Genomic DNA, 13,611 nt, shown 5'->3' on the forward strand with positions numbered 1-13,611 from the left:
GAAGTGGCACACAACACAAGACACTCTCATTTCATTCTATTCTGTTCTTTCCATTTCACCAACAGAACTTAGTCTCCTAGTCACAACCAGCTGAAAAGGAGACTAAGAAAGAATGTAGCTGGGCTGCTATATACATTGAGCCACAATTCTGTTCTGGTGGAACTAGGAGTCTCCACCGCAGCTATGTTAATAGAACGTAATTTATCTGGTGATTAATCTATAACTGTTACAAAAGAATTTATTGGTTCTTCCCTATTGATCCTATCCTTTCTGTAATCTGGTAAAATTCTCACTCATTCTTTTCCCAAATGTCTGGAATTTCTTCTTTGGCACTAAAACTTTTTTGTCTTTAAGAATATTTTTGTGTTCTTTATTAAAGTAACTCACCTTTTACCTGAGTCTGTCTACTGACATTTAATTATGAAAATTGCATCTTGAAGCTGTATTGCTGCCTCAAAATAAGGTTATCTATCCCAAATTATACTTTTAATCTTACCCTCTACTTCTCTCACACCCTTCCCTCAATAAACAAATCATCAGCAACCCAGGTCTGTTCTGGTGGTTTCCATTCTGTTTATCAGATTTGCAACAAACATATATTTCTGTTAGATCACAGTAAAATAAAAAAAGAAGTGAAAAATTATGTGCATCATAGAAATGAAGCAGTATTTATTTTCTGAAAAATTTTTATTGGCCATTTTTTATTTCTCTATTGGAAATGATTACACTTTCAAGACCTAATAAAATAGAAAATATGTAAAAGAAGTAACACAATATTTGCCCTTCTTTTTACCTCTGATTCTGGCTGTCAGCCTGTTAAGATTAATTAAAATCTGTAACTAGTACCAAATAACTATTTTTATATGTAATATAATCACCAATCTGGGTTTTTTTTTTTTAATTGTATCTTTTTCTTACCTAATCTACACTTCTTTGGACACATATCTTTAAGGTAGTTTTCATTAATTTATCTTTATTAACAGGATTGCATTTTTGTGTTTGTTTTTTAATGGTTTTTAAAAACAAGTGAGCCTAAAAGCAAACTCTTTATTGGTAAAGCAGCTGAAATATTCTCTATTCTTAACTTCTAGATAAAATAACAAATCATTAAAGCCTAAGATCCTGGTTTACATTTACATGTTGTCTTAATATGTTTTAGATACAATTTTAAAATATCTTTCAAAATTATACCGTTGAATTTTACTTTTTTAGCATCCTTTTATCAAGAATGCAAAACCTGTATCAATTTTAAGAGACCTGATTGCAGAAGCGATGGAGATCAAAGCGAAAAGACATGAAGAGCAGCAGCGAGAATTGGAAGAGGAGGAAGAAAACTCGGTTCGTAATTACCCTCAAAACATTGATTTTTTTCTGAGTTATTTTTCTATAATTTTAGGTTTTTTCCTTTAAATATGTCAGTAGCACTTACCATTTTATTGTACAAATGAGATATATTTTTTAACTAAATCTCAAAATATATTTTGTTTGCATTAAATGTTTGCTACTTTTTCTGATGTCTTAGTAATTAGTGATTAGTAGAATGTAGGGTTTGTACAGTGTCTGGGAGTACCACAGAGATGACGGGTTACTAGAGAAAGCAAGAGGGACATTTAAGGACCTGGTGTTCCATTTACTTTATACTGTTAAATAGTATACTTTAAAATGCATCAGTGCATTTTAATAGCAAAATAAAATAATTATATCTATCTCATTTTAGGGTGTTTGATGCTTTTGTTCTTCACTAACTTTTCTTCTTGTTTCAAATATTTTTCTGGTTAGAAAGATATAGAGACAAATACATCTTGGTATTCAGAGAGTCATAATATCTGAAAACAGATATTTTATTTTTTACTGATTGAAAACGTCTTTGATAATATCATCAATATTTATCCATAGAAGTGTTTTTTACTTACAGTTTTGTATACAAATAGTATTATTTTGCTAATTCACCATTAGTTTATCCAATTGAGATTTCATTTGAAATTCTTTTACCCTCTTCACCAATTGTTAAACCTTGTTGCTCGTGGCGGCCCATGCCAAAGACAAGTGTGGCTCTTTGCCAAACGGATTTACCGTCGTTTTCTGTGGGTGCTGCGCTACATTGCTTACTCATTTGGCAGTGACTGTGGACTGCCTGGTAGACAGATGCTTTAAGCTTATATTCTAGACATTAAGTTTTTACCAATGTCTACCCTCCACCCCCCCCCCCCCCGCCCCCGCAGTCAGCCCACCCCTCACTCCTTCAGTCAATCGCCTCTCCCTTGTCCATGTCCATGGGCCATTCATACATGTTCTTTGACTCATCCTTTCCCTTCTTTCTACCATTTCTCCCTCTCCTCCTCCCCTCTTACAGATGCCAGTCTGTTCCATGTTTCCATGTCTCTGGTTATATTATGCTCATTAGTTTATTTTGTTTATTAGATCCCAGTTATAAGTGAGATCATATCACGTTTGTATTTCATTGACTGGCTTATTTCACTTAGCATAATGCTCTCCAGTTCCATCCCTGCTGTCATAAAAGGTAGGAATTTCTTCTTTCTGATGCATAGTATTACATTGTGTAAAAGTGCCACAGTTTTTTAATCCACTCATCTCCTAATGGGCTCTCAGGCTGTTTCTGACACTCAACTATTGTAAATTGTGCAGCTCTGAACATTGGGGTGCATAAGTTCTTTTGAATTGGTGTTTCAGGATTCTTAGGATGTATTCCCAGCAGTGGAATCTCTAGGTCATAAGGCAGTTCCATTTTTAATTTTTTGAGGAAATTCCATACTGTTTTCCACAGTGGCTGCACCAGTCTGCATTCCCACCAGCAGTGCACTAGGGTTCCCTTTTCTCCACATCCTCTCCAACACTTGTTGTTTGTTGGCTTATTAATGATAGCCATCTGACAGGTATGAGGTGATATCTCATTTTGGCTTTAATTTGCATCTCTCTGGTGGCTAGTGATGTTGAGCATCTTTTTCATATGTCTCTGGACCCTCTGTATGCCCTCTTTTGTGAAGTGTCTATTCAAGCCCTTTGCCCATTTTTTAATTGGATTGTTTGTTTTCCTGGTATTGAGTCATATGAATTCTTTATATATTTTGGAGATTAAACCCTTGTCTGATATACTATTGGCAAATATGTTCTCCCATACAGTCAGTTCCCTTTTCATTTTGATGATGGTTTCTTTAGCCATGCAGAAACTTTTTAATTTGATGTGGTCCCATTTGTTTATTTTTTCCTTTATTTCCCTTGCCCGAGGAGATATATTGGCAAAAATATTGCTGTGTGGGATATCTGAATTTTACTGCCTATGTTTTCCGCCAGCACTTTTATGGTACCACGGCTTATACTTAAGTCTTTTATCCATGTAGAGTTTATTCTGGTGTGTGGTGTAAGGTGGTGGTCTAGTTTCATTTTTTTGCAGGTACCAGTCCAGTTCTCCCAACACCATTTATTGAAGAGGCTGTTTTTACTCCATTGTAATCTCGTGCTCCCTTTGTCAAATATTAATTGACCATAGAGCCAGGGGTTTATTTCTGGGCTCTCTGTTCTGTTCCATTGAGCTATGTGTCTGTTCTTACGGCAGTACCAGACTGTTTTGGTTACAGTGGCCTTATAGTATAATGTGATATCAGGTATTGTGATTCCCTCCAACTTTGTTCTTTTTTCTTAGGATTGCTGAGGCTACTTGGGGTATTTTTTGGTTTCATATATATTTTTGAAATATTTGTCCTAGATCTGTGTAATATGCCACTGGTATTTGAATAGGAATTGAATTGAATCTATAGATTGCTTTGAGTAAGTAGTTTTTGATTTCTCTCCAATTAGCAAAACTCATGAGGAAGCAAGATTAAAACTAGGATATTTACTTTTAAGTTTTCATGTTCTTTGTTAATATTTTATGCTCACTTTTCAGTCAAATATTTATCAGTACTTTTAAAAACAAATAACATTGGCTTCATCAGAGTTACGTAGTTGCTTACAAGGTTATGTTCTCGGTAAAGTCTGGCCGTTGTCCCTCTGTTGCTGGTGACTCATCTGCCTTTGCTTCACCAATGCTCGCTTATGAACGCTGAGCTAGCGAACTGCCTTTAGTTAGCTGTCAATGGACAGCTGATTACGTTTGGTTTGCTCTTATCTTTCTGTACTTAATTATACACTGGTTTCTGTTTCTCATGGATAGGGAACTACTGACTCTTCAAGAATTTACCAGTTTTTACTAGTTTTTGAGATCTTGCTATCAGTCACTTTGGTTACTTTCTGCTAACTTGGTGATATCTTTTTCACTGTTTGCTCCCCTTCAGTGGGCTCCAGCTGCATTGATCTTATTTCAGATTTTTAATGTTTTTTAACATACAAAAGACCTTTCTTTACTTAGGGCCTTTCTATGTGCTATTCCCTCTGCTTGAAACACTCTTTTTCCCGAGAATTCATTGATTGGGTTCTTCTTTTACTTTGGGCCTCAGCTTTCAATGTCATATATCCCCAAACTTAGCAGCTTAGAATAATCATGCATTTATTATTTCATGGTATCTGTAAATTATTATTTCAAGAGTGGCTCAGGGTCTCTCATGAGGTTGTAGTCTAAATGATGGTTGGGCCTGCGATCAGTCACCCTAAGGCTTGACAGGGACTAGAGTTCCAACACGCTCGCTCACACACACGGCTGTTGGCAGGCTGCCTCAGTTCCTTGCCACGTGGGAATCTCCATAGGGCTACAAAGGAATCTTCACAGCAAGGCCACGGCATCCCTCAGAGTGAGTGGCCAAGAAAGAAAACGAGGAGGACATCTCAGCGCCTTTTGTGACAGTCTTAGCAGTTGTACACTGTTACTTACACATTCTATTTGTTAAGAAAAGTTACTGGTCATGGGAAACGGTGGTATAGAGCTCTAAGAATTGGTGCCTTCATAGAAACACTGGAATCGAATAAAATATTTATAGCAATCAGGGAAGTGCTTAATGAAGAAATTTAGGCTGCTAAATTTTGGTAAGAGAGTGCTGTGGCATTTTTGCTTATGTGCCTGCCATCCCCTATTTTCTGGCTCAGCAGCAACCACTGGAACGGTGGCAGAGGTTGGGAGCAGGGGAGAGGAGTAAGAACCTTATCCCTGCCCTCCGCCCCCCAAAAAGTGCGTTTTGTGTTCTGAAAGATCCGGCAGCTCCCTCAGGGACCAGTGCAGAGGTTTGCCTTTTTTTTTTTTTTTGGTGCCTTTGAGCTGGAGCAGCTTCCTGGATGGAGTCTGTCAAAAACATCTAAATCTTCTAGAGCTGATAAATAAGTTTAACAACCTTGCAGATTATAAGGTCAACACACAAAAATCAGTTATGTTTTATATACCAGTAACGAACGATGCATACAGGAAATGAAGAAAACAATTCCATTTACAGTAGCATCCAAAAGAATGAAATATCTAAGAATAAATTTAGCAAAGGAAATAAAAGACTGGTACAGTAAAAAGAACAAAACATTGCTGAAAGCAATGAAAGAATACCTAAACCACTGGAAGGATATCCCATGTTTGTGGATTGAAGACTTAATATTGTTAAGAAGACAGTACTCCCAAAGCAACTCACAGAGTCATCCAGTCCCTATCAAAATTTCAGTGATCTTTTTTGCAAAATGGGAAGTCAGTCCTCTGTCAGGGGTATCCAACCTTTTGATGTCTCTGGGCCACACTGGAAGAAGAGTTGTCATGGGCCACACATTAAATACACAAACACTAATGAAAATTGATGAGCAAAAAAAAGATTTTAAGTAAATTTATAATTTGTGTCAGGCTGCATTTGTAGCCATCCTGGGCCGAGGGTTGGACACCCCTGCCTAATTCATTTGAAACAAAGGGCCCCAAATAACTAGAACAATATTGGAAAAGAAGAACAGAGTTGCAGGACTCGCTTCCTTGGATTTGATTTTGCGTGGAAGCTTTTTCATAACCGTAGCGTTCTTTGCTGTTGTTAGAGGCTGGGGATTTACAAAGTCATCGAGTCCTGATTCCTTTTGTGTTTAGTTTTACTATCTTAAGCTTTTCTCTCTCCTTTTGCATTTTATTATAAACACAAAGAAACTAGGCAGCCCCTGAAACACTCTGCCTAGAAATCTACTTAGCTAAGACTAACCAGTTCATTAGGTACATTATTTTTTTTACATCCAAATATTTTTGGAAATACACTTTAGTTCTGTGCAATTTTATTTTTGCTATTGCTTAATAATTCTCTCTCTCTCTCTCCCTCTCTCTCTGGAACTCCTTTTACTTGATTGGTGGACCTCTTAGATTTATCTTTCATGATCTTTTTTCTATTTCTTTTCCTTTGTTTTATTGTTCTTTCTTGGAGGTCTTCTCAAGTTTATCTTCTAACCTTTCTATATTTTTCATATAAAGTATTTAATTTCCAAGATCTCCTGCTCTCCCTCATTGTTAACATTATCACTTTCAGTTTTCTCTTGCTCCCTTCCTTCTCAGTTCCCTTTGTTATCATATGCTTTGATCTCTGACTGTTCACTTCCCGGGTCTTTGTCAGATATCTCGTGATTCTGTCTAAGCGAAGCACTAAAGTTGCCTACTGAAAACTCTTTGTTAAAGAGCAGAGCTAGTGGACTTGTGAACCTTTCTGTAAAAAGTGTCAGGAGTCACTGCTTTGGACCCTGAATTTGTTGCTTCTTGTGACTTCTCTCCTTGCAAGCTTACATCCTTTTGGGTTGTCTTCTCCCCTGTGCTTTTTGTCTTTATGAGTTCATTCCTTTTCTGTGCCTTTTTTTGGTAATTTTGAGAGGCTTTTGGGAGGAATAAGCATTTTAATGGAAACTCATGCCATTTCTTGGGTGTTCTAAGTTATAATTTTAAATACTGAGTTTTTAATGTAATGACATTTAATATATCTATAGATAAATTTGTAAAACTTCATAAATTATAAAACTTCATATATTAAAGGATTATGAAATCCTTGAATATCCATAAATTAGCACAATTAATAGAAAAACAATAGTCTGTTCAATTCTGGTTTATTCTGGATAATTTGTAAAACAAAGTGATCCAAGAAGGGAGGGGAAACTTCTAGAAGACAGCATTATAAGAAATCAAGGCAGCCTAAGGCCAGTCAGACCAAATTAGTAGTATAAGAATAGAAGTAAGTGGATATTGCTCTTTTTCTGAACTGCTGTCTTTTACAAAATAACTTCCTTTAGGTGGGGGAACAAAGGTGCAGTTTTGGACCCTCCAGCCTCCACCACAGGAGAACAGCTGTAGAATTGTGAGCCATTATCTGAGTAATTCTGTGCTTGCCGTAACATCCATATCTCTGAAATCAAGGTCGTTGCTTTGTAATCTCTCCTTATTTTCATGCATAATTCATTTGGCCCATGGAACTTGCTTTTTTTTTTTTTTAAGGGTGTTTCATTTGGCCAACACCTGGTACGTATGGTGCTGAAGACCGGCTATCTTTTAGGATATGACAGAAAATTTGGCTGACTATTTTTATATCCTAATTGTTTTCACTGAGATTTTTCCCCATTCTTTTTTTGGATTATTTCAAAGATGAATGTTTTTTTCAGCACGGTGGGAGATCTGCAAGTTTTACTTCCACTTTTATTTTTAGCTCAGCGGATCTGTATTCTCTGACAGGCTTCATAGTCATAGCTGTCTTTAGTCTCAACCCCAGATGGGCCCTTACCCAGTGACCGGGCTCCCTGATTTGTGAGCCTGACTTGTGAAGGCTGTTAGGGTTCACTGCTCTGGAGCCCGAATTTGCTTGCCAGTTACTGAGCCAGTTTGTCACCAGAACATTGAAAAATTTCATGAAGTTAAAATTTGAAATAATGTAAATTAAATTCTTTCCCTGATTTCAAAAATCTAGAGCTGTGAAATTCACCATATTGAGTTGCTGCATTATAAGAGCTGTGTATTTGATATCCAGTATTAATTCTTGAGCTCATTGTAAATGCTGCTTTTTTCATTTTGAGTGAGTGTAATTTTCAGAGAATTTGTGGGTTATACCAATATCAGCTTACAGATTTTCCAAATTTAATTTAATACTACATAGTTTAGCTTATTAAAGTTGGAGAAAAAATTGTGGCCTAAAATTAAATTGACATTTCCATCAACTCTTAATGTGACTTTTGAAAAGGAAACACTATATATGATAACCATTTCAAGATGCATTGTTTTTAAAAACTTTAGTGCTATACACCTGTGTCCTGGATAACTATTATAAACAAACCTCTTTAAATACATTTTTATTCAAGAAAGGTACAGGACGTGATTAGAAATAGTGCCTTATGAATCTAATTTTTATACCTATTGTAGAAAAAGCTTGTCTGATGAGAATGCATCCTGACAAACTAACATGTTTTGATAGGTGCCGAGGTAATTGTCCAGGTTTTAAAAATTAAACACATTAATTGCAAACAGAGATTTCTGCCTCAGGTTAATCCCAATATCAAGGTTTTTGTGTTAGTTTAAGCATTGCTAAACGTGACAAAAAATTTTTTTTGGCATTTCAGAGCATGTGATACAGATTTTGTGCTGAGATGAGTCAACTGTACTACACAGTAAGGAATAATTTGTTTTCTGGATATTACTGGAAGATATTCCCAAATTTTTAGTATGAGTCAATTAAGTAACCTAACTATATTTGTTCATATTTACTGTAAATACTTGAATTGCCTATAGAAAGTTCATTTTTTAAAGATTTTCTTCTAACAGAGTTGCTCTTTCTACTCAATACAACTTTGTTACAATTTTATTGTTAACAAGAAACATTCATAGTAGAGTGTAAAGCAAATTTGTGAATAATTTCTGCAATATACAACTTCTAAATATATAAATAAAGGATGCCTTTTTAAAAATTGGATATGCTTCAGGTCATCCTTTTTTTAAAAGTATGTACATATTGATATTTACTAAATACTTGCTAAATATTTTATTTTGAAAAGAGAGTCCAACAAATTTTCTGGTTAAATAATGGATTGCAGACTTCTGTTCTTTCAGCAACAAATTGTGTACATGAATCACTTAAAGTCTGTATACTTTAGTTACCTCTAGTGGAAAAATTACTCCTTGGGATTTGCGATATTTAATATAATATGTAGAACATTCCACAAATGGCTAGGTCATTTGAGCTCTCTCTTTGTACATTTGAACTACCTGGGTATTTCCAGAGGAAAAAAACAACAGTGTTTGGTTTTTACGGTGAGAAGTTTTTGATGCAGTTGATATAGGTGGAGGCCCAGGCATCAGAATTTTAAAAATCGCCCTTGCTGATTCTCATGTGGATGAAAACCAGTAACTGGGAGGTTCCAGCATCGGGCTTCATGACAAATACTTATTCTGAAATAAAAATTTATTTTTATTATTTTATTATTTGAATGTATTAAAAATTCAAATTAAAAAGTAAAGGATTTTTTTTTCAAATTAACGCATAAGTTTTTGAACAGTTTTAGATCTGCAGAATTGCAAACATCACGCAGAGCGTTCTCATGTACCCCGCGTCCAGTTCCCCCTCGCAGTGACGCCTTACGTTAGTAGGGTGCGTGTGTCACGATGCACGAATCGGCACCGACACAAACTGCAAACTAAAGTCCATTCCCTATCCAGATTTAGTGAGTTTGCCCCTAACGCTCTCCTTCTGTTTCGGGATCCACCCAGGATACCGTATTATGTTTAGTGATCGTGTCTCCTTAGGTTCCTTTTGATGACACCATTTCTCAGATTGTCCTTGTTTCTGACGTTCTTGAGAACTTTGAGGATGGCTGCCTAGGTTTTTGTAGAATGTCCCTCAATTGGGAATTGTTCGATTTGTTTTTCTTGTGAGGACACTGGGGTTATTGGTTTTGGGGAGGTAAAGAAAGGCTAGTCTTACTACATCAGGAGTACTAAAGAGAAACTTGCTTCTTCTACTCATGACACTTCTGACACCAAATGTGGGGGTTTTGGTTCTCCAAGTCTCTGTAGACACCAACTGATGGTCCTTCAACTTAATTCATTCTGAGGTCCTTCAACTTAATTCATTCTGACACTAACTGCTGGGAGTTAGCACAGACCCCACAGGCCCTCAAAATTGCCCCCTGTCTCAGACGCCCATCACAAGTCTGTGCCTCCTGTACTCACGACCAAGTGGCTGTAAATACGAGGTTCCCACACCCCCCTCAGACTCAGTAATCTTGTAGAATAGCTCACAGAACTCAGGAAAACACTGTATTTACTATTACTAGTTTACTATGAAGGTTATAACTCAGGAACAGCCAAGTGGAAGAGATGCATAGGACGAGGTACGGGCAAGGGGCATTTAGCTTCCACTTCCCCTCTGGGCATGCAGCCCTCCTAGTGTTTCGAGGTATGTCACCAACCTCGACGCTCTCTAAACTCCCTTTATAGTTTCTATGGCAGCCCCATTATATAGACATTGACTAAGTCATTAGCCATGGGTGACTACCTCAATCCCTAGCCCATCTCCTGTCCCTCAAAGTCACCAAGGTGAACCTAGAAGTTCCAGCCCCATAACTGCTCGGTTGGATCCTCTGGCAACCAGCCCCCTTCCTCCAGGTGTCACTTCAGGTATGACCGAAAGGGGCTTATTATGCGTAACAATAGATGCCCTTCCCACCCCTATCAGGAAATTATAAGGGTTTTAGAAGCTCTGTGCCAAGACTTGGAGAATAAAGAACAAATATATATATGTATATTTTAAACATGACTTACCACCATTGATGTTACTGTGATGAACTGGCTGAGGTAGTGTTGACAGGCTTGTTCACAATAAAAGTGCCTTTCCTCCTCACCACACTGTACTTTCTAGAAGGAATCACAATACATAGCCCACACGAAAGGAGTCAGGAGGTACACTTCCCCTCCTGTAGGGCCGAGTATCTACATACATTATTTGGTTCTGTACAGATTTATCTATTCTCGCCACTGAATCATTTATTCAGTCATATATATCTGTAATGACACATGGTTATTTAGTTTACACTTTGGGCCATAATCCAATACTACTTGATTTATTTTTGTTGCTCAAAATCTCCCAGCTTTAGCCGTTGAGAGTCTCTTAATTGGCATCTTTGTTCCTTTGACATACCTCTATCGTTGTTGGGTGTGTGTGTGTGTGTGTATCTTCTTATTCTCCGACACGGTAAGATACTCCGTGTTCATCTTGTATGTTTCCTGCCACAGTCCTAGCACCCTAGGAGCCCAGTTCCTTTCCTTAGACGATGGTATTAGAAGCTAAGATCTGTACTACACGCATGGTTGTTGTTGTGGGATGTTGTCACTCACAGACCCTCTCAGCAGACACAGAAATGAGATGTGTGTGTGCCACTTGTGTGTAACACATTTGTAACTATGCATATGTTTGTGCATGTGTCTGTGCCTTCATCTGTATCTATATTAAGCCAAACGTCAGTTCATACTGATGTCTCTGCCTCTGATTCATTACCACAGGGACCATTCTGTCTCCCCTTGCTTGTTTACAACTCCCCACCGCGATGGTGAGAAGCCTGGTTTACTAGATGTTTTGGTTGCTGTATACATGTGCAGTGGTTTCAGAATTGTTAACCCATATTCCCATGGGAAAAAACTTCAGTGTGTAAAGCACAGTGCTTATGCACAGTTCTTTCCGTTTTTAGTCTTTCAGACTCCATTCACTTCCAAGGTTAGCGCATTTTCTCCCCACCTCCTTCAATGAAGCTCTTCCATACGTTGGTAATACAGTTAGATTTGTGTGTGTGTGCCACATTCCACTTTGGAATCTCCTGACCTAAGTGATTGTTTAAAATATGCATACATTAAGGTTCACTCTTTATGCTGTAAAGTTCTGTGGGTTTTGACAAATGCGTGGTGTCACACACCCACCATTGCAGTATCAGACAGAATAGTTTCACCACCCTAAAAAATTACCGTGCTTCGCTTCCTCAACGCTCCCTCTGCCCCTGAACCCTTTTCAGTCACTCGTCTGTGTACCATCTATAGTTTCCCCTTTTCCATAATGTCATGTAATTGGAGTCGTCCATGGGTAGCCTTTTCAGACTGGCTTCTTTCACTCCGTAACGTGCATCTAAGTTTCATCCATATCTTTTTGTGGCTTATTAGCTCATTTTTTCCCACTGTTATTCCACTACATGGATGTACCACAGTTTAATTTATTCATCTACTGAAGGACATCTTGGTTACTTCTAGTTTGGGGCAATTATGAATAAAGTTCTATAAACCCTTGCATACCAGATGTTTTGTGGATATAAAAGTTTTCATATCAGTTGGGTAAATATCTAGGACCATCATTGGATCTTATGATATATTTAACTTTACGAAAAACTGCCAAACTCTCTTCTAGTATTATACCATTCTGCATTCACACCAGCAGTGAATGACAACTTACATTGCTAAGCATCTTCACTAGCAATGTATATTGTCGGGGTTTTTTGTTTGTTTGTTTTTGCATTTTAATTAAGTGTTTAATGGTATTTCATTGTTGGTTTGATTTGCAATTCCAAATGACAGAGATGTTGGACATCTTTTTTATGTGCTTATTTCCCATTTATATATATTTTCACAAGGTGTCTGTTCAGTGCTTTTCCACATTTTTAAATTCTTTTGCTGTTTACTTTTTATTACTGATTTGTAAGAGTTTTCTGTGCATTTGGACATGAGGCCTTTGTAAGGCATGTTTCGGAGGTGTTTTCTTTCAGTCAGTGGCCTGCCTTTCTGTCCCCTTCACGCAGCACCTTCTGCAGAGCAGCGGTTTGCAGTTCCAGTGTCTCCTCCCCACTTCTTTTTCCGTGGATCTGCTTTCAGTGTTTTATCTGTGAACTCACCACCAGCTCAAGGTTACATACACTGTATCCTATGTTTTATTCCAGAAATTTTCTAGGTTTGCCTTTATATTAAAGTCTACACTCTATTTTGAGTTAATTTTTGTAAAGGCTGTGAGATTTGTGTCTAGTCTATTCTGGGTTTTTTGTTTGTTTCTTTGGCATATGAATGTCCAGTTGTTCCAGGACCTTTTATTTAAAAGACTGTCCTTTCTCCACTGAGTTGCCTTTATGCCCTTTTCAAAGACTAGTTGACTGCATTTGCCCGGGTTCGTTTCCAGGTTCTCCGGTGTGTTCCACTGATAAATCACTGATACACGTGTCTGTGCTTTTTGGGCGACCACACTCTTGATTCCACTAGTTCATAGAAGTCTAACCCAGCATGCTGTGACTCTTCAAACCTTATTTTTCTCATTCAGCATTGTGTTTGTTCTAGGTATTTTGCCTTCCCGTATAAACTTTAGAGTCATTTTTTAAACATTTACCAGTTAGCTTGTTGGGGTTTTTACTGGGATCAGGTTGAATCTGTACATTAAGTTAGGAAGAAATGATGCTGAGTCTTCCAATCCATGAACATGGAATGTCTGTGTATGTAGAGCTGTGATGTCCTCCATTAGTGCACAGAGATTCTGTACATATTTTGTTAGACCTGAGTGTTTCTTTTTCTTTTAGTGATACTAAAAATGTCTGTTTTTTAAAATTCCAGATGCTAATTGTTTGTTGCTGGCACGTAGGAAGCAAATGATTTTTTTATATTGCCCTTGTGCCCTATCCCCTCACTCTCCACTCTTATTATTTCCAGGAGGTTTTCTGTAGATTCTT

The 13,611-nt window shown here is 37.4% G+C and overlaps 1 protein-coding gene across 2 annotated transcripts in view; it reads left to right on the forward strand.

Annotated features, from left to right (window-relative positions):
• Positions 1-13,611, forward strand: part of STK3 (serine/threonine kinase 3) — a 251,200-nt gene that overhangs the window by 137,369 nt on the left and 100,220 nt on the right. For both annotated transcript variants that reach the window (XM_024572314.4, XM_045204882.3), the window contains exon 8: positions 1,213-1,338. In XM_024572314.4, the coding sequence (XP_024428082.2) occupies positions 1,213-1,338 (126 nt within the window). The remainder of the gene's footprint in view (positions 1-1,212; positions 1,339-13,611) is intronic.

The sequence above is a fragment of the Desmodus rotundus genome, chromosome 8, assembly GCF_022682495.2.
Source record: "Desmodus rotundus isolate HL8 chromosome 8, HLdesRot8A.1, whole genome shotgun sequence".
NCBI classification, from domain to species: Eukaryota; Metazoa; Chordata; class Mammalia; order Chiroptera; family Phyllostomidae; genus Desmodus; species Desmodus rotundus.